This window comes from Anopheles moucheti, chromosome 3, assembly GCF_943734755.1.
Source record: "Anopheles moucheti chromosome 3, idAnoMoucSN_F20_07, whole genome shotgun sequence".
Classification (NCBI taxonomy): Eukaryota; Metazoa; Arthropoda; class Insecta; order Diptera; family Culicidae; genus Anopheles; species Anopheles moucheti.
The window spans coordinates 69,227,415-69,251,826 of NC_069141.1; the positions used below are offsets into that span (position 1 = coordinate 69,227,415).

The window sequence follows — 24,412 nt, forward strand, 5'->3', positions numbered from 1 at the left end:
TTCAATCGTCAGTTGAAGGTCGCCGTGATGAGTTAAATCCTGAGTCAACTCACACAGCAGTTTACTAATGTTTAAATCGTGAATTAATGGTCACTGTGAAGAGTGAAATCCACAGTTAACTCACACAAGAGTTAAATAGTGATTTAAATCTTGAGTTTAAGGTCACCGAAAAGAATTACATTTTAAATGTTTTGAATGATTTATTTTAATGATTTTATTCCGTTGCGTATGACTTAAATAGCAAAGAGTTATAAATACTCTTCTGGAAGATTTAAATTAACTCACTCACTAAAATGATTAAAAATCAGTCATTAATTCTGCATCATTGTGCACATCCGTAAAGAAAATGTTAAAAACATAAACTGTTGCAAAGAATGAAAGCTCCCTCGTGTTTAAGATGACCACCGTCAAAACCAATTCTCGCCCGCACTACGCCCATCCAATTAGTGAAAGCAGAGAAAAATGGATGTAGGAGTCTCCGAACCCGAACCGGCGAATGTCATTGCTCTTCCTCCTTGTCATCGCTAAAGCACCCAAGCCCAACACCCACGGAACAAAGCAAGGGCAGGTCTTTGTCGAAGAACGGTCGTCTTACGAAATATTTTCAATTTCAGCTTTTGGTGGCTTCCGCCTGCACACCCAAGAATTCGTGGAAGTTCTCGTGTTGTTCCCCGAAGGGAACCATTCTTTCCCTCGTTGTCGGTCAATAGGCGAGCCCAATTAAATGCGGAAACCAACGCGGGAAAGCGAACGACGCTAGCAAGGAAAAAGGAAAGCGCTTCAAAAATACAGTACTTATTTCGATCCGATCCAATTTCTATTACGACGCCCAGCAAAAGGCAGCTTCAGGTCAGGTCGTAGGGGGAAAACTGCCGAACACATTAGAGAAAAAGCTAAAAGGTGCATACCGGGTCGGTTTTCGCCCTGCGCACTGCCCAATGCCATACGCGAATCGAAAAGCACAGTAATGATTGTAATGAAGCTTTTATTGGCTTCGTTTGCTGAAAACAGGGGGCGGCGGCGTGGCATTTTATTTGATTTGTGGGTCGATTGGTTCAATGAACGGCCAGAAAAGGTAAACAATGCCCGTGTTTTTTCGGGGCGAAATGTTTCTATCCTGCACGAGGAGTTGGTGGCATAGAACTGTCGCTTGTCTTAATCGAGGAGCAAGATGAGGTGCCATCCAACATTTTTTGATGTGTTAGGATAAAATGGTTGAATAGAACACCACGCAATCGTCTGCTCGAAAGTGGGAGTAATTAAGCGATTACTGGTAATTATGTTTACTTTACAAACATCAACCTCATCCGAACGACTAACCACATTCAAATTCCGCTCCTGCATTTTTCTTGACAGCTTCTGTAACCGCACAAGGACGCGTTAAGGTTGCTGGAGTTGTTGGAATTTTTTGGCATCGCGCTTTAATTCGCTTTCTTAGACATTCGCTCGATCAACGTGTTTGGAAAACGCTAAATACAGCCACAAACAGAAAAATAAACACGGAAAAAACGCACACACAAAACACTAAGCCACTTCTTGCGCACTCGCCCACTCGAACCCCGAAGCGGGTTTGAGTTTTCCTCCGCAAATGAAGTCTTCGCTGGAGTCGTTTCCTGGAGATCTCTGTTTCACTTCTCACGTACCGCGAGTTTGCAGCTTCCACACCTGCAGTAAGCTTATCGCCCACTTCTAGCGGGGAAGACACCCCCCCCCCCCCCCTGGTTTGTTGAGTGGAATTTCGAGAGTTAATATTAATGGTAAAGTTTTGTCGGTAAAGCGGCTTACTTTCACGCCTCACCTGCCTGCTTTTCACGGGCGAAGCGGATGGAGAAAATGAAGGAATGAAGGAATTTTGCACACCTTTTCCACGCGTCGGTGTTGAGTGAAAGCGTATGAGTTTGTCTTTGGCATCAGCGTTTGTTTCACCGCAGACGGATGCGACGATAAGATAAACAAATTTGCACCGAAGAGAAACAATCAACTTGACAAAAAAACGGAAAAAAACGATTCCAAACATAGCTGAAAGCCGTAAAGTTACTGTTTCGTTTGTTGCTTTTCTTACAGGTTTTGATTTGACAATTTCCTTCTTTCCATACCTTTAAACTGAATGGAAAAGCTCTAGTAAATATTCACATAAGAAAATTCAATAAGGAATTTCCAATCAATAACTAAATATTTGATGAATCTTTTGCGAAGAGTCAATAATTTAAATCTTTTACTGTAAGTCATTCAGATCAGGAGTCGATTCTCAAAAGATTCATGAATCCCCATATATTTATGAATCCCCAAGATTCATGACACCTCAAAGATTCATGAATCTCTTTGGAAACCTGATTTTATAATTTCCATAGTTTTTGCTACTGAAATAGGCATTTCTGTACAGATATAATAAGTTGTACAACTGCTGTTGAATAGAACAGTTTGAACAAAGGTTATTTTAGTATTATTTTTATGAATACTAATTTTGTGTAACTGTAGAATTTAACAGGTTTTAATTATGTGATACACAATAATATTTATCATTTTTGTTTCTGTAATAATCAAAGCTTCCAAAACTAAGAATTAATTCTTTAAGCTTAATCATATCGTTAACGAACGCAGACGAGGGGCAGGGTGTGTGTGGCATGTACTAATTAAACAACATGTAAACAGTTGCTCGCAAGAAATCAGCTTCACCCAATCGAATGCTAATACTGGTAATATCTATTGCATCCGTCTAAGAAAAACTTATTCCAGAAGCAAAAAGAATAAAAATTATCTTTAAATCATGCTTCTGGAGCGATTCATGAATCTTTGATGATTCGTAATTATTAGAAGATTCATGAATCTTTAGAAAAAAGATTCAGATTCATTAATTCATTTAGGTTCATGAATTTAAGACTGTTTTACCCAACACCAGTAGGAACATAATATTTCAGAGGGTGCGCCTGGTTGTTTTTTAAGGAAGTAATGTTTTCTTATTATATTTTTATTTAAACAGTATCAATGAAGTGTAAAACAATAACTTTTAGTATAAAAAAAATGAAACCCCACTGAGGGAAATCAATCCACAGATAAATCCAGATATGGAGCAAACTCCTTATAGTGGAGCCACATGACCGTGTACGAGTAAATTCCAGTTGTGACTATGAATAGAATGCTTACCCACACAACTGCACTTACATAAGGAAACTTTTTAAATGAATTACAGAATTTAAATCCAATTTACTAACAAAAGCTCAACAATACGTCACCTTTAAGATGCAATTAAAGTTCAAGCTAAGTTTAAGCTGAAGCATAATAATGCATGCCCATCTTCATAATCTTATCGCCCCCCCCCCTCAGCGAGTTCTTATCTCAATCGCAGCAAAACATACGCGCCCGTAGCTGTAAGCTTTACCAACAACAACAAAAAAAACCAACAGTCGCACAACACAATGCACAAGGCAGTGAGCGGTGAGCTTTTTCTAAAATGGCGCTTCAGCCACCGTTCTCGGTCACGTTGCGCGTAAACAAAACGATGCACCGCACACGTAACGGGTGCAGCGTAACACACACACAGCCGTTGCGCTTGTGACTCAGCGCAACTTTGCAGCCGAATATGGAAAGCGAAAACCGGGGGGTGGGCGGGGCGAGTGGTAATGCATCACACAGAACACGTTTCTGCTGTGCTCGTCGCTTGCTTCGATCCAGCATCGCATCTGCAGGCATCTCCACTGCTCCAAACGGCAAATCGGCGGCTCGCAAACACGCACACTACGATCGGGCTGCTGGTGCACTGGTGCACTTTGTCAAGGTCAGCTTCATCCCCCCCCCTCCCCCGCCACCCCCTGCGACGGGATGGGGGGGGGGTAGTGTGAGGGGTGAGTTTGTTGCAGTGTCACGGCACCGATGAGATGTTTAGTTGCACGGCTGTGGGAGTGGCAAGTGGGGCAGGAGGTGGAACCGTGCCCTTCACTTCGCCCGCCCGGGGCTGCCGTCCGCATTGTGTGGCCAAGCACCAAGCACGTGTGTTGCTGGTGTTCGTGGTGCGTGGTGCCCGATTCTAATGCGTTGCGCGATGCAGCAAAGCGACGGCTGGGTGTCGTCAGCGGTGGTGGTGGTGTTGGTGTAGTAGTACACGAGCGTAGTACACTGCGCCTGGAGAAGATATCACACACATCACAGGGCCCGGGGTCGGGGTTTAGAACGCGCGCGCTCGTACATTCTCGCTGCACTGTGTGTGCGCGCGGCAAAAACCCCGGCGGGGATGCATTGGCCGCGCGTCTCGTGCAGCTCGCCGCTCGCGGTGTGTCTCTCGCGGCCCGTTTCGCAAAACGCGCCGATTAGGGGAGATGCGATGATCGATACGAAATGTGGCTGAGTTAGTGTTTAGCGTTGGCTGTCGCGAATCACTTGCAGCATTGTGCAACGGCTCGTTACCGAGGAAGACGATCTTGCGCTCCCAACTGTGTACGCGGTGCGTGTGTTGCGGGCGGACCATTCTGCCCAAGTGTACCACGCGCGGTGGTCGTTCTCCCTTTCACAGCTGGATGGAGCTGCCGGAATGTGTGAGTTGTGGACGCGTCTCTTCTCGGGTGAAACGAGATGTTTGGCAGCGCAAGTTTGGGCTAGTTCTAAGTGCAGTTCATATCGTCGGTACGGGGGTTGGCCTCGCGCTGGCGAAGGACCAAGGTCAAAGAAGTGCTCGAAACGACGGGTTTGCTCATGTGTGCGCGTGTGGTGGTGAAGTGTGGTGAAGTGTTCTTGGCACACCCGAACGTGCGGGGCATGGCGTTATCAGTTGGTACCAGGAAATGGTGCAAGTGCGACAAGACAACACAAACTCACCCATTGTGAGTTCGGATCGCAAACGGATACAAGGTTGAGCGACATGTGGCCGAATAGCACATCTTCCCTCCGCCGTCGGTGGTGTCTTCTCTCAAACGTAGGGCTACCACCCTACGCAAACTAGCACACGGATAGCCTGAGTCTGAGTCTCCCAGTGCCGCATCTCGTTTTTTAAATTCAATTCTATTCTAACACACCACTGCGGACGGCTGCAGGGCAAGAGAATCTTGTAGGAATAATTACACCCCGTCTCACTGCAATCCGCACCCCCCCCCCTATTGTCCACCCCAACCCGTTGGGAAGGCACCAAGAAGGCATGCGAAGGTAAAAATGGCACGTGTCCCTACCCCGACTCCGGCCACCCCCCCCGCGGCATTGTTCTGGGAGCGCTTGAGGTTTAGAACCTTTCCCACCTTCGCCTTTTGTTTCTCCATCGATATGTGTGTGTGTGTGTGTACAGCGCCATCATGGCGATCCGTGACCATGTGACTTTTCCCAAGATATCGGTTACTGGAGCTCGCTGGGAATCGTTGGGGAAAATGAATCTGTTTGAGTTAGGAGAAAAGCGGGGTGGTGTGGGGGGGGGGGGGGGGGGGTAAAAATCACCCCTCACCCCGCATCACACGATCGTGCGTGTTAAGTGGTTTGCAACGGGGTGGCGTTCTTGTGATGCATGCTATCACTAGATAAGGTTCTTCTGATGCCGTTCCGTTTTTTTTTTCCTTTTGCGGCGCGACGCGAGTGCATCCCGTCCGTTGGTGGTTGTCCGTCCGATTCGCATGACACCGGACACCCCCCCTGAGACGGGTGTACCCGATTACATAAGTGCAACGAGACCAGCGCCTCACGGTCAAGACGCGTGGAGCCGTGTGAGGTTTAGAATTTAGTTCTTGTTCTCCGACATGATTCCCTTCGTGCCATCATCCCACAACTCCCCGTTCCCTCTCTCTCTCTCTTGCTCTCTTTCTGTTAGTATGTGTGGTAGTGTTTCTGGTTTACTGATGATGGCGCGACTGCAAACAGCGACGACGTTGGCGATGACAGAACAGGCGAGCCGCTTGTGTTGCCGCAGCGTTTTGCAAAGAACTATGTCAAGGCATTCTTTTGCCGCAAATGGTGAAGCCAAACGTACGCGTACGTGTGATACATACAGAGCGAAAGAGAGCGAGAGAGAGAGAGAGAAAGAGAGAGCGGGAGCGCCGCGCGTTTGGTGTGCAGTTGCGGTACACACACTCGATCGTAGCCGATCATTAGCGAGATAGTGCGATGGGTTTGGTTTGTGGAATACTAATGCACGATCGATCTTGTGCTGACCTGTGCGGGACGTAGATGGAAAAGCGTACGGCCGTTGTTCTAAAAGAAGAAAGTGGCACATCCTTTGCGTACGTGATGAAAGGACAACTAGATCACATCTCCATGCTGATCGCTTTAGTGTTCCGCGAGTTTTCGGTCTCTCTCTTTCGCTCACTCTCCCTCCCTCTCTCTCGCTCTAGAACATAAAACCATCGTGTGACATTTACGCTTTGCCGACTACCAAACATGGATGTTGCACCGTCCATGGTGCAGCGTTCCGGCGATAAGCTGATAGTGCGGCGGGTGGTGAGCGGCGAACGGGTGCACCTTAGCGAACCGAAGCCCACCGTCCAGTCGGACGACGGTGAGTCCACCGATCGGCAGCTCGACGGTTGGCGCCGGTTTTCCACCGATGCGTCCCCCGCGCTCACCAGCTACGACGATCAGCTTACCGACGGCGAAGGAACGCAACCGGGGCCCTCGAGCGAAGCGGACGACCAGCACGAACCGCAGCTGCCGCAGTGCAAGATCAAGCGCAACTATTCGTGCAGCCGGTGTACTTACTTCACGCAGAACCCGCGCAAATATTTAACCCACCTGCGCGACACGCACGGTGAGAAGATCGTGATCAATGAGTGCAAGCGATGTCTGTACGCGTCCCGCCACTACCAGAAGCTGGTGCGGCACATGAAGATGGTGCACGGATCGGTGGACGGTATCCGGAAGTCGGCGTTCGGGTCGAGCCGGCGGCGCGTGCAGAAAGCTTACGGCCAGATACACCACGGACCGGTGGTACCGGGCGGGTCGTCGAAACTATCGCGTGCGGAAGCAACGCAGCTGACCACCGCGTACGTGCAGCAGTTGGTGGCGTCCGGGTTGCCGAAGTTGCTGGAGGAGATTGAAAAATCTGCCGCCGGAGCATCGCTTGCAGGTGAGTTGCCACGGATAGGAGATCTCTCAGAACTCGGTAAAAACGATACGCTTTCATTGCAGCAGCGACCTATTCCCGCGACAATCAAATGATCAAGGTGGAGATGGATCAGTTAAAGCAATCGATGCCATATTCCGCTGATGAGGTAAGATACCGTCTGTACTTCGGTTCGCCTAAATGGCCTCTCTTCGCTGATGAGTGTCTTCTACCTCCCATTCCAGACCGTCCAAGAGGCTAGCGAGAGTCCCAGAGATGATGCGATAGAGTCGTCGGAAGACGTGATTCCACTGTCCAAGAAACGATCCCGACCAATACCCAAACTTATCCCACTGAATATGTCCATTTCCGGTGCGTCTGCATCTACGCCCACGAAGTCGGCGACCCAAAAGTTTGTGAAACCGATACCACTGTCCGCGCTGAGGGCGGACACCGGTGACAATGAGCGGGCCGGCGACGAGTATCCGCTTAGCTTAACGAAGCACCAACCTCAGCCATCCATGACGAGCGCACAGGAGCACACGGCGACCAAATGTATGTACTGCGAGCTGTCATTTAAACCGGTGGAAGCGCTGGCCAACCACATGAAGCTGGCGCACCGGGACGATCTGATAGCGTCCCTGTTGGCGAACACGTTCGAGGAGACACCCGCGGACACCGCCAAGCAGGTCCCGCGTCTGAGCGAGGCAGAACGTACGGCAAACGAGCTGTGGAAGCGACTGCTGGAGTGTAGTGCCGAAACCGTTCATGCCAGTAAAAGTGCGGATTACGGTAGTGGCGGCAGTAGGGAAGCGCGTCCCGGTTCCATCTCCAACGACGAAACGGACGACGACAACCGGGAGGAACACCAGTCACAGACGTACTGCGGTGTGGAGACGGCACCGGGCTACGGTGAGGTAACGAACCGACTGCCAACAATCGATCCCGGCGGCGCTGGTGGTGCTGGTACTGGTGGTGGCGTCGGTGGACTGATGAAGAAAGTCTTCAAATGTCCGCACTGCTCGTTTTGGGCATCAACGGCGTCCCGCTTTCACGTGCACATCGTTGGCCACCTGAACAAAAAACCGTTCGAGTGTTCGCTGTGTGCGTATCGGTCGAACTGGCGCTGGGACATCACGAAGCACATACGCCTGAAGACGATACGGGACCCGAACCACAAAAATGCGGGCGTACTGATGAACGACGAGACGGGCCGAAGGAACTACACCAAGTACAACAAATACATCGCACTTATGCAGATCACGGACAAGTAGCGAAGGGGGGCTGAAGGCTGAAGAGGGGAGGAGGGAATTGAGATGGACAGCTAAAGCGATTGATGGATGTTAATATAGGATCTCTTGCGTTTGAAGCCATGTACGACGTCCGGGACGTGTAATCCTTTTATCTCCGTCTGCTTCCGTGCGCGGCCAGTAGTCTTTGAAATAGTGTCCCTGGCGCTGGTGATACATGAGGCTAGAGAAGATGGGGATGGAAGTCGTAACCAGCTTACTGCCCGGGAAGATGGAAAAGACACACAACACCACTGCAGAACGGATCGTCCTGCAAAACGGGATCGCTTTACGAACTTCTGGCAGCCAGAATATGTCTCGTGGTACTCGCTTGTGGGAAGGACTTGAACCGATCTGGGTGAATGTTTTTTTTTTTTGGCTGGTAATATTATTCCAAATTTACATTATTGGATGTAAAGCACTTCCTGTGCAACACAAGCGGTAATATATTGCATTCCCTCCAGTGTCAAGTTCAACATCGTTCAACCGAAAAGTCTAAAGCTCTATGCTGGCGTTCGGCGGCCGAGCCGGTTCCCAGACACGCAATCAATTCTGCGAAACATTCTCAACTCGCTCGGATGAACATGACGACCTGTACTTCGGTCGAAACATGTCCGTACTTTCCGGCGTCTGTACTTTGGGGAAAATGCCGGGACCTTCCCGCCCTTGCTTTTGTGTGAACCGTGAAATTTGAATGTGATGTTTGAGCGACTTTTACAGTGGACCTGCCCGTATCCGCCCCTGTTTTCTTCCCATCGCAACACCATCCCATTCCTTCTACCCACCGATATCAAAATCCGTCCCTTACAGAGCACATTCCGGTTGGGGACAGCCGGACGGACAGGTTGTTGACATTTTTTTTTTCTTCTGTTCTTCTGTTTAGTATGATTGTTTTGGACATCGTTTCCAGCGCTTCGCATTACACCAATCGTTACCAGTAAAATGCGCTTTATTAGAGTAATCATTTTGAAGGTGCGCTGTCATCAGATACAGCCACCGGGGCATACGGTATTTAGACGGTTAGAGACACGGACAGAACATGCGGAAGTACACTTACACAACAACTTTTAATACTACCCCATATAATGCACCGTTCGGCAATATGGTTGCGTACCCATCCGATCAGACAGGTTGAATAGGAATTCCAGTGTAAGACAGCTGAGAGGCATTATCACAATTAAACAATAATTGCTCTAGGAAGGTTGGGAAGAATCTCATTCTTAATTTATACACGATTTGCTATGATAGTTTTAATCAAGCTCTTTTTTTTAACATTATATGGGTACAACACTAAAAATATAAATATTATTGAGGAGTTTAAACATTCGGCGTGTTATTCTATAAAGAACATCCGAAAAAAAAGAGTTCTAGAGAAACGTGCCCAATAGATACTTGATTTTGTGGAGGAAAATTGCATAAATTTAGGCGGTGTGTGATCAACATTATTAACTGATACTACGGAAACTAACTGAGGTTATGATCAGCAGCAACCTAAAGGGTAAGTCGAAGATAAACTGAAGATATGAATTTTGCACAAAGGCATGTTGAGCGAAATAATGTAGTTCTTAACACTCAACAGAGCCACGATGAAGCATGATTGTATACATTTAGGCGCTGCGCACCCACAATGTAACCCAGCAGAACTACGGCAGAAGAAAATAATACTAATGCTCAAAATGCCACAATAAATGGAATGGAAAAAGTACCTATTGCCATAAGCTATTGTTACCTTTATCAGCAGTAGTGATGTGAATTTCGTACCGAACCTACTAGGATCGTTGCGTTCCTTCCGCGGAACGATCGAACCCTAGGTGCATAAAATTGCACAAAGTAGGTTTTTTTTGCATCTACATGTCTTGTTCGTCTTTATATTATTAGAAGATTACAATTTTAACGAAATTAATGTTGCTCATAGCTTTAGTGGAATGTAAGAATCGCTTCAATGATCTTTTACATTATGTTGTGAATTATGATCCTGTGTGGAATGGGTTTTCTCTAAAACTGGACAGATATCTACTGAAGGACAAAATAGATTGTCGCCTAAGGTACTTTAATAAAATGTGCTTAAAATATAACTTATGTTTATAAGATCACTTGACATTCCAATCATTTCCTTATATTTGCAGTTTGTTTTTTTAATGATGATTTTAATGATTTTTTTCAGAACTCTGTTAATAAAATTATCGTCTATAGTAGCAAAAAACACAAAATAACAAATTTTCATCCAAAACTCTGTTTGTTAATCAAAAAACTGTAAATGAATTATACTAATATGCGTAATGATGGTAGCGAATGTGTAAAAATCCAATCACATAGGATTATTTTAATTTTTTCGTCAAAGTGAGTTCAACGAACCTACTAGGTTCGTTTCGTTCCTTGAAGAAAAGCACCAGGTACTGTTCCGTTGAACTAAAAATGGAACATTCCCATCACTAAGAAGCAGTAACTCTTGCAATAGCGTCATCTTCACCTTCAATGAGCAGCATATAATTGGCAGAACAACATTTGTCCCATCCCAACCTCCCTAGAAGGTTGAAACATTTCTTTCGGCCATTTTCATTAGCGTAATAGGTTCGAATATCGTCTGTATTGCGCGGTGAAAGCTTTTCTTCATTCGCCGTTCCCCGTTGCAAAAAGGTTATTACAGTTGGTACACTCAAGTACTGCACCGTGGACTGGTACAGTCTGATGAAAGAAATGCCATTCGGAGTCGCTGTATTTTTTTTCGACCACTTTTAATTCGGGAGGTGCTTTTGTGGAAAGTTCTCACTGGGCAATCTGGTGGAAAGTTTCCGAAGTGGAGACGCTTGGCATCAACTATTACCTCACCGTCACCGTCAAGCAGTTTTTGCCTGTTGAGATTTTCCGAACTTCAATCGACAGTTCGCATATCGCATTCGTTGATTACCTTAATGCTTCACGTCAGCTAAAGTGAATGCAATAAATCCACCAGGTGGTGGAAGCGGTCCGTGCGCTCCCGACCGCACACAGACAGAACCATGCAAATGCACCGAACGTTCTGCAATGTGCCATGGAAAGCATGGAAAGCAAAGCAATAATTCACTTCCCAAGTGCAATTCACGCCCGGCTGTCAGTGGCAGTGGGTGCTTACCGGTTGCAGCTGGTTCGGTTGCTTTCTTCTGTTGTTTGGTCTTTGGCAGAGGAAAAGAAGACCCCTGCCTTACCGTTTCCCGAATGGAGTAAAACGTATATCTGTACATTTATTTGTAGCTTAACGCAAGCACAAGCCAGCGCACGGAATGATTTCTTATCCGGATATCATTTTTCACAACCCACCCACCCGCTCCTTACAGCAGGCGAAACCGGGTTAAGCTGTCTCGTGTGCTCGAGTGATTTCAGCAGATGGAAAACAGCACCGATAGAGAACTGCCGGGCTGGTAAGGTTGGCTGGAGATCAACTTACCTTATTGAAATGATGTCGCCCGAAGGTATGGTACAGCAGTTCGTACTCGTGCACAGCCCAGAAGAGATCCCAGTCGAACAGTGTCATATGATAGGCGACGTCCTTGGTTGATAATGCTTCAAAGTCTACGTCCGGTGCTTCGGTCGGTACTTCCTGCTCGGGCAGCGGTGTCTACAGCCGGGGAGCATACCAATTAGCAACGGTTCTTTAAGCAGCGGAACCACAGCAGCCCAAAGCTTACCAGCGCATCCAGATGGTCCTTGGGTGAGACGAAAATTCGTCCATTCAAGCTGAGTGCGGTCGGTACGCTGACATCGTTGTCCTTAAACACGACACGCTCGCCGCTCGATTTCACCTCGACCAGCAGCAAATCCTCCGGCAGTCGGGCGATCTGGAGCTTATCGGCGGCACAGGCCTTTATTACCTCGGCCGTGGTGGCCATCGGGAAGCGCAGGGTACAGTACGTATGATCGGCGCAGTACACACGGAAAATTACTGCAATGGGGAAGGGGAATGCGTAGATGTAGACGTAAAGAAGGTTTTTTTTTGTTGATCGGATGGTGATTGATCATTTCTTCCCGTTCCCGTAGTAACCTTGGGAAAGTTACTCGCTAAGGACGGGAAATGGGCAATCGAAAGGAAATAATTGCTCATATATATATATTTAGGAGCTAGCAGGAAGGGAATGTCGGAATGAAGGTAAGAAAATTAATTACTATCGTCATCCGGGCGTATAACAGTCTTTGAGTGTGTGTTGCCACTGAACAGGCAGATTGGCTGTCCGTTGGGTGGGAGCTTCCATTTCTGGGTCGCGTTCATCTGACGGTCCTCCTGTTGCAGCGATCGATTTATCCAGTAAAGAACCAGAACGAGAGAGAAAGGGAGAGAGAGAGAGTGTGTGTAAACGAGACGGACAAGATGAAGATTTATTTTAAAGCGGCCGGCTGTACGCCGGTGACGGTACGGAGACACACTCACCTGATATCGGGATAATTGCGTTAGCACGTGATGTATGATACTTGCTTCCTCCTGCAGTGCCGGTTCCGCCTCAACGTCCGTAGCGAGCTCCTGCAAATATAGAAAAAAAGCGGACGAAGGTAAATCAGTGCCCCATTCGGTAATGATGAGAAAATAATGCAATTTCAGCCACCACGGGCGGGTGATGATGTGAGGGGATCGGAAATTAGAAGAAAAAAGCGGTACGCCATGGGAGACGCAAGCCGTCATCAGGCCGGACACGATCCGTGCCTCCGAGATGACAGCACATCCGGACAATTCCATCCAGCGGCTAACCGGCGTCGGGCGAAAGCGCGAGAGACCCTGCGGGTGTTTTTTGTCCTTCGAGGAAGTTCTTTGCTTCCGGCACATTATTGGAGAGTGTGACATTTGTTGTTCTGCTGGTGTGCCCACAGTGTGAGCAATGCTGGAGATGGCGGTAAGTGATCTGGAGCGTGTCATGTGGGGGGTTTTCCTTTTCTGTTTTTTTTGGCTTCGATGGGTTAAGGTGTCAATCAATCAGGGAAATTATACTCTTCGTTAGGCGTGATTGTATCAATCGGGGTGGAAAATGTCATAAAATTGGCCCCAATAACTGTGCTTCGTGGAAATACATCACATCACTGAGGTTATAAGCCTTTAAGCCAAGTTGTGTCATGGCGTACATCGAAACGCCTGAAGTTATGCACTTTGCGTGATTAAGCCCTGTTGCACTTTGCGTAGTTGTATTTGTATATTTTTCCAACTCTATTTAAGTGTTTCGATAAAATTTCCACCTTACCTCTATGAATTCTACTGCCAGCGGATCGTCGAACACGGCATGCCGAACGGCTAGCACCCACCGTTGAATGAACTGCACCACGCGCCGTTTGCTGGTTAGGAAATATTCTTGATCCTCTTCACTAGCCTGCCGCAGGTCAATGTCCGCATCGGCATGATAGTTGGCGGCCAGCTCGTCAATCAGCAGCGGTGTCGGCATGAAGACGATGTGCGTCAACAGGAAATCATCCAGGAACGGATCATTTGGTCCCGCTTGACCGCCGAGCCGGGTCTCGAGCAGGTGTTCGAGCATTTTCTGAGGCGTACCCGACATGACAGTGTACCTTGAGGACGGAAACGGGGAGAAGAACGGAGACAGGAAGAAAAAAATAAAAGAGCACATGAACATGGCGGATATGAACCGTTGTCTACTGTGTTGTCTTCGATTTGTTTCCATGTCCAGCTAAAAGTCGTCCCACCAGTGGCTCAATGGGATGCGTTACGAAGTTGTATGGTAGTAAACAAATTTTCCTAATTAAACTTGTACCCACCCCGAAAAAAAACCCCCCCGGAACGGCAAGTTTAAAATGAAACACCGTACAAAGAAAGCAAAAGGCCAGGATAAAAGCAAGATAGCCAACAAGCGTCATCGCGGGGGTGGAAGAATTTCTTTGCGACTGCAACCCCCGGCAGACTTTCTCGCCGGGTTCTGTTTGGGCAGACATTCGACAAGAAGCTGAAGCTCTAGAGATAAACCAGATTGTTGCTAAACGAGCTGTAGTTAAATGCGACCGATGGTACAAGCGACAGAGGTCGGTAAACCTCCTTCTCCGGCAAAAAAAAAGAGCTTAATTAGCTAAATGTTTGCTTCATGCTATCTCCGCTACGGTCAAGATGGAGGGCTACTTGGTGAAAAGGATAATTAGTTCCCCAAGGATTGTGGGCATTTGTAGAATGTGGGGCTTATCTTGACGGGCTTTTTTCGTTGAAGCTGCTGCTTTCCATTAAAGGTTGGGGTTTTATGTACATTTGTTTCGTTGCAGGGTATTTTTTTGCAAATGAAGCAGACAAGCAGATGGCTAGTCATAGGTAAGGTGTAAAGGTTCATTTGGAGGGTGGCAAATATTTGCTTAATATTCATCGGATATGAGCTTATTAGAATAAATTCCCATCCTATTTAGATTTACAATGTTGCCTACAACTTATACCGCCCAAATTGTAGCTCCCAAAGTTTAATTATTATTAACGAATGACATAATATACAACCGATACTATCTCGTATCAGACCATTTTTGTGAGAATTTTAAACCCCTTTAAAGACTCAAATCTTAAACCAAAACATAACAAACTAATAGAAACTAAAGTATGTTGTATTATTCTGCATATTGCATACTTCTAGGCGCTTTCCTACGTAGTTTACCACCGAGCGCCAGAAGCTATGCAATTAGCAATGCAAATCAACGGTGTTTTGATTTCATCAACAACTGGTTAGCTTCTACTTAAGCTGAGCACTAATGAATAAGCTCCCCTTAAAAAAAAAACATGTTAATCTACAATCGATGCCGGTACGAAATTAACCAATAAATGTAAGCCATACTTGAATGCCGAGTATCCTCGCTGTTTGGCAACCCGTTCCAGTATTAGTACGTCCTTTCCATGTTCCTGTAGCCGTAGCGTGTTCGCTTCCACATCGCGCAGGATACGATTGAAGTGTTCCTTGTCCACGCGCAGCAGAAGACAGTTGTTCTCCTTCAGCACGATCGTGGCCGCCCTGAGACGCGTGTATCATTAGGCAGTAGTTGTTATATGGTGCGTATTGGTTACCCCGGAAAAACAAATTAATTAAACCCAGTTAAACGTGTGGTGCCGATATTGTTAGGTAGCCAAACGGGAGCGTCACAGTGTGGGATGAGTGTGTGCGAAATCCAATCCGAAAGGTAAAGCGGTAGAAAGATAAGAGATAAAGGTATTGCGTTAACATCATTAGCTCGGCACGTTAGTGCGCTATGCACGGGGGTTACGTGGAGGAGCGTTAGCTGCTATTTCTAGGTTGGAGAATGGAAGAAACACTACGCAATAAAAAAAATCGACTAAGATGCTAATTTATGGCAATCAATTCCCACTCACCTGGGTGCGTCGTTGATGAGTGCCAGCTTTCCAAAGTCATCTCCCTCCTTGAGCGTTGCAACCGTTCCCTTACCGTGGATAACTACGTCGACAGAACCTTTCAACAGGATGTACCATGATCGTCCTTCGTCACCTTGGTTGAACACTGAAGCACGGAACGGAGAAACAAAACGATAAGTCATACGAAAAGGCACCCAAATTATCTCAGCAGAGTGAGCTGTTGAAATTGATCTGCATTATGAGAAGATTGTGGGATCCTCTTCCTTTGACTATGCTGCCACTCTCGAATTCTCCTCGGTAATTAAGTTAAGCCTCAATAAGAAGGGCCATGTATGGCTGCTAATGACACCATGTTTGCGAATGCTAAATGCCACGCTAATGATGCGAATAGTTACGAATGAACCCCACGGGTGGAACTAGCACTAATTTCACTGCAACATAAAAACTTTCGCATACGAGGAAGTTCCACCACATGCATGAAGGAGTTTGATGTGAGTTTGACGTGTTGTGTGTACAACAGTGGCAGGGATATCTCACTCGTCATCAGTACATTTCAACAACCCCGAAGAAAGTAGCCGTACCATTACCACCCTCCGTGAGTCCTTGCCATGACGGCTGTGGTTGAATTTCACGCAGGGTGGAGGAAATTTATGACATTCCGTGGCGTAGAATAATTTATAGTTTCATAAGTCGCGCAACAGTACCAAGAGCGGCAGATTGTCACATGCAAGCCCCATACAGAGCTTGAGCTCGTACAGCGGAAAGGAAAGTCCAAGTGTGCCCGCGCAAAAGACACGGGAGCGGAGCGTAATAAATGCGGCCCGAGGTCGGACTAGTCGGATTGCCAACGGTACCGATCGGGGAACTGGTACGAATGCGTACACGTCGGGCGGTTTTAATTAATGGGGAATGTTTTCATGTGAACTATTAAATTTATTCACTTCCGCCGGACGTGCAGGTTGTGTGATGTGCGACTTTTGCTGTTGCGCAGTGTGATGATGCTTCTTTGGCAAGCTGCAACGATGTTTATTTCAGCTAGTTATGAATGTTCTAGTAATTAATATTTCTATGGTATTTAATGTGTAATAAAATGTTGAAAATTACATTTCATTACATCTGGCTAAACTATCATTAACTATCAACAATTAAGCTTAAAAGAATTTGGTTCAATACGGAAAGCGCCTAAAAGTATGCAATCTGTAAGCAAATTACGCTTTACCGCTAGACCGTGCTTCTGCAAAATTTCAAACAGTTCATAACATAATTAACGGTTTGGATCCATGATACTCTCCAAGCTGATGGACAAAACTTAACTTTTTTACACAAAATATATCTAAAACAATAAAGTTTGAATCAAAAGAAGGGAACCTGTGTAATATTGGACACATGGAGATGAAAACTTTGCTGACAATTTATGCGGATTCTACGTGATGTAGTTGTTAATATATTTAAATAACCTCCAGAATTGAGAGGTCTTCTCTTTTTTGATAATTTGAATGTAAATTTCGTTTCCCATGCTATTATTTTTACCCAAATCCGAAACACATTTTTAAAGCGCTGAATGTTTGAAATATCCTTTTTATCCCTTTTTTCCGGGCGTAAAGTGTCTGTTAGTTTTGCGATAAAGTCGATGATGATGGTTTTAGAATTCTAAACCAAGGGATATGGATCCTTCCTTTTTTTTGGCAACTTTCTCTTTCTCTTTACGGCCAAAAGCAAAAGTTTTAACAAGGTCGAACCCTAGAAAAAAAAAATACAGCCAATGAATAATGATGAATGTCTCTCCTATACATTCCTCTTAACCTTTCGATCCGATCTGCTGAACTGCGCCAGAAGTTCGGCACAACTCGTCCCACCGGGACCGGGTTTTTGGCTACAAAACGTTGCAACCGATTCCTGGTCTAACGGGGGGGTGGAGAGGCGGTTAGGGGCTTACCAAAGTCAAGTCAGCTTCCCGAGGGATGAGAGGCGCGCGTCGACATAATGATTGATGGATGTTCGTAGCAGAGAACCCACCACCGTGGGTAGAAGTAATATGTTGAAAAAGTGCCGCTTTACAAAATGGTGATATGTTGAGCAGAAGGCACCAGATGGTTGGAGCTATTCGTTCACCTTTTGCCGTTTGTGTTAAGTTGTACAGCACAAACAGTATGTTAATCATGATAGGCAATTATCCAGGATGTTAGGATACCTTCGCCCGTTTAAGTTAACTAAACTCTTGAAAAATACAACACCCTTTGTCAATAGTGTCGTCTCTTTTGCAGTACAGAAAGCGTCTAGCACGCTGCCATACAGACAAATATGGTACCCAATGAGGTGGAAAATTAAAATATCAATTCCAACCCTCTGCATGTGTCGCGCGCGCGCCAAAGTCGTAAGGATCTGTACCGTGTTTGGGTTGTTGCAAATGTACATGGGACAGTCGGCACCCAGAAGACAGTTGGGCGGCAGAGGGAAACAATGTCATTAGTCGAGCACAAATACTATTCTAGCCGAAACGGTTCAGCTCCCGTTCGTACGGTGGGCAAAGTTCTCCGGGAGGACAGCTTACAGAAACGTTCTACTACTTACATACGGTGCCGGCATGTGCGTGTGCTTCGAAGACGATAATGGAGGCCAGCTCCCGCTTGATGGAGGTTGACAGGTGGGACAGGGCGGCGATATGAAGCAGCTCCTCATAAACTAGCTCCAGCTCTTCCTGCGTGCGTTCGTGCGATCTGTGAGAAAAAGGACGGTAGACAGGTCGGAAATAGTTTTGCAGCGTCCGGAGGTTGATTATGTGCAGCGAAACGTTTGAAAGAATGTGCAAATGGTTGGTTCATTTGCAAGTATAATACCGCTTTTGGGCGGGATGAAGATCGCTCAGGTACTGCCAAAACATACTCTATTTAATTTTCTAATTAAGGACGGTTACAATTAACAATTCAACATCCAGCATACAGTTAAGCTAACCTTCATCGTACGCCTCCGTGCAGGTCTTATTCCCGACCCACATCCCAGCACTACCAACAAACTCATCAAAACGGAATCTCGGTAAAGTTCTTGCCCTGTTTTTATCGTACCGGGAACTTGAGGGCACTTTATAACCATCCCGAAAATCAAAACCAAACGCTTGATCCCGCATTTTCCAGTTCCCACCTCAAAGTGGGAGTTTTAATTTACGTAAAATATTTGCACTATTTAAGCGGTGTACACTACACACACACACACATTTCTACTACGCAAATGTTTGTGCTGCTTGGGCATTCGTCTGGTCACACGATCAAAGTGAGTGAGGGCCAGCATTTAATAAGGAGCGAATGCCGGAGGCCGTCATAAAGTTTCTAGCACAACTTCAATTTCTGCCAATTAGCGATTTGTGTGGAAAAGTTTACAATCATACGAAAAGCAATTCATTAAAATTAATTGAGCGTTTTGCTGTGCGCGGGTATGACCAAGCATTTGGAAATGAAAGTATGATATTTCTATGACGAGAGTGAGGGCAGCATTAGAGTAATGAAATTTAATTGATATGATTGGTAATTTTCACTTCACTTTCTAGGTAAAAATCATCTGATGCACGCTTTTCATCAGCATTTTTAAAATGACATGAAAAAATTAAGAAGGGCTGTAACTAGCGTACTATACTAACTTCATATGAAATACGTTCTTGTATTACGAAAAGAGCATGAGCAAATTGCATAATGTTAGGCGCAATTAAGCCCATTTTAAAATACACATCCCAAATATAATAAATAAATCGCATTTGAATACAAGTTGCCTACATTTAGGCGCCTTATAAATATTGTTTTTCCTTTTACATACTCATTGTGCAAATTGCATTAGCTAATTTTCTTTCTTAGCGAAATTCCTAGCGAAATTCTATTAGCGAAATAAAATATCTATCTTTATATTTTATTCCAAAAAAGCCTTGTTTCTTTAGACCACATGGAATACCAATTGTCAGATTTCGGCTGTTTACATATCGGCGGATTCAAGAATTAAGATAACAAATGAAATTGGAGAAATTAGAAATTGGATTAAATTACTTACAAACTAAGTACAAGTATTTGTGATCGGTAAACACGATTTTTACAGCATTTGTTTACCATTTTACAAAGAAATGTATTTCACAGGGTTTTACAATAGATATGATATGAAGATCCCAACTTACTGAATAGCGTAAACGAATAAGATAAACGGGGGTATTGATAGTGAAACACAAAACACTTTACTAAATTACAAAAACTGCATAGTGAATTGCGTACACAATTTAGTGAATGCCAAATCGGCCAAGCTGTTTACGTACATGCCGGATTCAAGAGCTGAAATATAACTACACTATTTTGCGAAATTGTAAACAAGTGAAGTACAGGGAAAAAAGGGATTAAAAATTATGTTCAAAAATGACAAATACTTGGCGCTGGTTTTGAACTAATTTAATCCTGAAACATATCATTTTATATTTCAATTGCTGCATCCATCGATATGTAAACCAACGGATTTAGTAAATAGTGCACGCTTATCCTGGTTTAGCGATTCAGTAAAGTTTCTTGTGTTTCACAATCAATTTCACCGTGAATCTTATTTGTTTGGAAGATTCAGTAAGTAGTGCCCGCTATACCAAATCTATTGCAAAACCCTGTAAAGACGATTATTTGCGAAAGATTCATCTTGCGAAGGGGGTATTCTTGCACAGGCGTATTGTCTGACTCACGATCATAATTTACAGTCAGCAGAAAATGTATTATCGACAAGATGGTATAACTTGTGCAAAACTCAATGATGAAACATATTTTCAATGATGCATAAAACCGATACACCAGCTCACTGTCAAGCCATTCGCCCACCCTTTACGATGCTTTTATCCCCGGGAAGATAGTTTTTACAGCGCATCCAACTCACGCTGTTCGTTCCTTCACTGGTTGTGGAGTAACATAATATAACATTCGATAGAGCTATCGGGAAACTGTGTTGTAAAAATACCGCCTGCCTTCCTTTTGCCACCCATCTCACTGCTGTTCCGCTTCGCAATCGATCCCTAGCCAGTGCAAAAATTCAGTCTAAACTCCAGTCCTCGAGTTTACGCGCGTTTTTCCCACGCCTTCGCCATTGCTGGTGGCAGTGCGATGGGGCAAACAGGAAAATGCACACTAGCGGGGTAGAGTTTACGGGTTCGAAACTAGTGGTCGAAAATTGAGTTATAAAAGAACGATGAAACGAAACGGAAGTAGTTTCACCGGTGGTCGCAAAGTACGTGCCGTAATAAAATTCCCATCAACGGTACGATAAAGTAACACCGTGAAATTGTGACCCGGTAGCTGCTCAAGGCTCGAGGCTTATGCCTGCCTGATTGGGTAAGAAAAAGGGAGCTTCTTTGCTTCAGCAAGAATAAGACACGGTCGAGTAGATAAATGTATAAATAATTGCAATAGGAAATATACCGTCTCGAACATCAAGAGCACAAACGGTACATTATAATTTCAGATGCAACAGTAAACATTCGACCACCGTTCGTTGTTGTGCACCCTCGTCGTAAAGTGCCACCGACGGAATGTTAAAGCGTCCGAAAAATATGGTAAACAGGATACAGGGGAATGCAAGGGAACGAAACACATACACAGCACGGTATACGATACTTACGGTTTTCTCAAAATCATACGGAGCGTTGCATCCGGGCCGCGATGCAGTAGCGCTGGAAGTGCCTCCCGGATGTGATCGTTCGCGTGGTTAACGTCGTCGGACGTTGGCGCACCGCCAGCCGTACCGTCCTCGTCCGACTTGAAGCGATACAGAAAGCACTTGTCTTTGAACGGTTGCTCTTTTGCCACTGTCGAAATGGAGAACGTGTGTAAAGAAGTAGAACGAAATAGTTAAAATGGACGCGCACAAAGGAACGCCCGCATCCGCGTGGGTAAACGTGCAGCTTAACGCAAACGCTACGAGGAGAATGATAAAAATGCTGAAGTCACAGAATCCCGACGCGGAATGCTTGAGCACGGCGCTTGCTGACATTGGCAGTTTGCACCAGCCCGCAAGTGGATGTTGAACAAAATCTTGCAATGGATAACCCGGGTATCACTATCCTTTCCCGTGCGAGAATACCGGAAGATGCACAGTAATGACGATTTCATGTGCACCGAGTTCTTGTTTTTTTTTTGATTATTCGTTTCGTTAAGCAGCACGGGGACAGTTTAACATAACCGCAAGGCTGCTTACCGTGACACAGGACACCTTCCTCGAGCAGCGCCTGCCACATACCGGCTGCCTGCGTTCGCGTGTGCACGATCGGTGAGAGATTCAGCAACCATTCGACCAGCTCCGTGCCGGGCGCACATTTCCTTATGAATTTTCCACCCACCTAAAGGGGAGAGGTTCGCGCAAAAGAAAACCAAAAGGTACAATAAGTAACGATAACGAATTCGGGCTCTGTTGTGCTGCTACAGCTGCTATTACTATCACCGCATGCGAGCGGTGTTTTTTTTTTTTGCGAGGTGTTTTTGTAGCATTAAACGTGTTGCGTGTTTGGATCATATCATGTACACACACAGCCCATAGCACTATAATAGATTGGACCCGTGGGATCTGTTCGGGTTATGTGAGGGTGGTTCACGTATTATTTACCTTTCGGTCCTTTAAACAGCTTGTATTGTCTGACACTAGAAGAGTCCGGAGAGCCCAACCCATGCGGGACATTGCGGGGCTTGGTATCTGTGAAGGGAAGGAAAATAAATGAGTGATGATTAATTAGCAAAAATAAAATACGAAAAGTGAGCCTTTGGAGGTTTAGAATCGGAGAAAATTAAATACACCACATATGAGCTTCGCTGTTAATTCATCAAATTTAATAGATAACGCCAGAAAGTATGCAATCCGCAGTGCTTGCAAGGCATATTATGGACTTTAAAGTGGAGTTTTACAAAAAATGACATAAAATAAAAAAAAATCATCTTGTTTATTCAATAGAAAGATAATGCTTCAACAGATGACGCCTAAATGTATACAATCCGCAGTGCTTGTATAGCTTGTTATGGACTTTAAAGTGGAGTTAGACAAAAAATGTCACAAATCAAAAACATATCATCAATTTTGTTACACATCTTATAAAAACTCTATAATCAGTCCTAACTGTGAGAAATTAAAACAATTTCAAAGACGATTGCATACTTTTAGGCGTCAAGACAAGACAACAAGACAAAGCGAAGTTATGCAAAACGGCTTTGTTTATCTGATTTGAACATTTTTCAAAACGATTTTACACTCAAACTACCATTAATAATTCGCAACTAAACCAGCATTGATAATTTGTCATGTTTATCTTTGTTTTCTATGTGATAACATGGAATTCATTGTCAAATACCCAAATAATACCCACATAAGGAGAGATGTTCTATGATAAATATGGGTCATGCGTATAGAACTAACTGATACAATCGGCATTGGACCGGTGATGTTCAAGAGCCTCAAATGGTTCAGCCTTTTGTTTATAGCATTCTATCGCTTCCTAAGCAGACTCGGTGGAACAATTTTGCCAACATTTTGCCAGTTGAAAACGGTTCAGACACGAACCTGTAGCGAAATGGAAGTCACTATCCGGGCAGATGGAAAAAAGGCTTAGACAGAAAAGCACAACCACAACAATCACTAAAACAATAACGTTTACACTTTGCTCCACCGTACGATTGGGTTATCTGCCATCCTCCCCAAACCGTGAGGGAAACAAATTTGCATATTTTAAAGAGCATGTGCACGGAAGCGGTGCGGTAAACGTATGTTTAAACAAGCGTAGAAACATTATGCACACGGCCAATGCACGAACGATAGAGATGAAAGGTAAGCAATCAAACCAACAAAATGAAGTGATCCAACGAAAAGGAGAAACTTGGACACATATACACACACAAACATGAACTACACAGTTCAACCCCTCGGTCCTTCCACACTAGACGAGCTAAAAGGGTGTTTTTTTTCTCCGCTTCCTGGCTGGCATATCCGGACGGTCGTTTCGCTTTTACGAGACGGCCATAAAAGGAACCGAAATGAACGTTAATTGTGTTTAATGTGGTGTGCAAAAGTTTTACCACCAAGTTTTTGTTTTATGGAACTGGCATTGCCTTTGTGGGTTTCATCGAGGGACAGAGAGAGAGAGAGAGAGAGAGAGAGAGAGAGAGAGAGAGAGAGCGACCGAAAGGATAGCCGTGGTTTTGGGGCAACCGTTTTTTGATGAGTGAGTTTTCATTGGAACGAAGCCCATGATTTACTGTGTGATTTTGAAAACAATTTGTGGGTCTGGTACTGGTATGTGGGATTTGGTTGGATTTGTTGGTCAAAACAGTGGTCAGACACACACTGGTTGGGAAGTATGGCCCAAATTAGGCGGGTACACGGGTTCGCCTTTAAAGCGAATCAGAACTTTAAAGCTTTAATTAACCTTTAAAGTAAAAAATCCGGAACAACTTAGCGCCTAAATGTATGCAATGAATAATAAAAATGAGTAATATTAATTTTCCTCGTATTACGAATGTAAATCGTGCACTAAAGAGTGCTCCATCCCCGCAAACAATTGTGTTCCTTTCATCCCGATTTTGGAACCGTGTTTTCGTTGCTTCACATCATTTACATATCAGAATTGAATTATGTTATCGCTAATGAGACGATAGCGTCAGTGTTTAGTTCACGCTTAAAGCTGACGTGTTGATTTTAAACTTTTGCCTTTTTGACTAAGCAAAACGCGTCCACCTTACCGCGGTTGCAGTGACGTGAGGGGAGGCAAGGATAATCTACGATCAAACCATGATTCTGGGCTTTGTGTTACGGGTGTTAGGAACC

The 24,412-nt window shown here is 45.0% G+C and overlaps 2 protein-coding genes across 4 annotated transcripts in view; one reads left to right on the plus strand and one right to left on the minus strand.

Moving 5' to 3' along the window:
* The window catches only part of LOC128301082 (rap guanine nucleotide exchange factor 4), a 104,472-nt gene that overhangs the window by 4,238 nt on the left and 75,822 nt on the right, over positions 1–24,412 (minus strand). For 2 of the 3 annotated variants that reach the window (XM_053037397.1, XM_053037399.1), the window contains 11 exons: positions 22,208–22,294; positions 21,803–21,944; positions 21,227–21,413; positions 18,176–18,321; positions 15,605–15,749; positions 15,075–15,248; positions 13,500–13,821; positions 12,701–12,790; positions 12,439–12,553; positions 11,964–12,217; positions 11,723–11,893 (listed from right to left, as the gene is read on the minus strand). In XM_053037397.1, coding sequence (XP_052893357.1) covers positions 11,723–11,893; positions 11,964–12,217; positions 12,439–12,553; positions 12,701–12,790; positions 13,500–13,821; positions 15,075–15,248; positions 15,605–15,749; positions 18,176–18,321; positions 21,227–21,413; positions 21,803–21,944; positions 22,208–22,294 — 1,833 coding nt within the window. The remainder of the gene's footprint in view (positions 1–11,722; positions 11,894–11,963; positions 12,218–12,438; positions 12,554–12,700; positions 12,791–13,499; positions 13,822–15,074; positions 15,249–15,604; positions 15,750–18,175; positions 18,322–21,226; positions 21,414–21,802; positions 21,945–22,207; positions 22,295–24,412) is intronic. The other variant, XM_053037398.1, reaches the window with a different exon arrangement.
* On the plus strand, positions 6,301–9,653 carry LOC128301083 (uncharacterized). The gene is made up of 3 exons (XM_053037401.1): positions 6,301–7,033; positions 7,096–7,178; positions 7,255–9,653. The coding sequence occupies exons 1-3, from the start codon at positions 6,349–6,351 to the stop codon at positions 8,281–8,283; spliced, it is 1,797 nt and encodes a 598-aa protein (XP_052893361.1). The 5' UTR covers positions 6,301–6,348; the 3' UTR covers positions 8,284–9,653.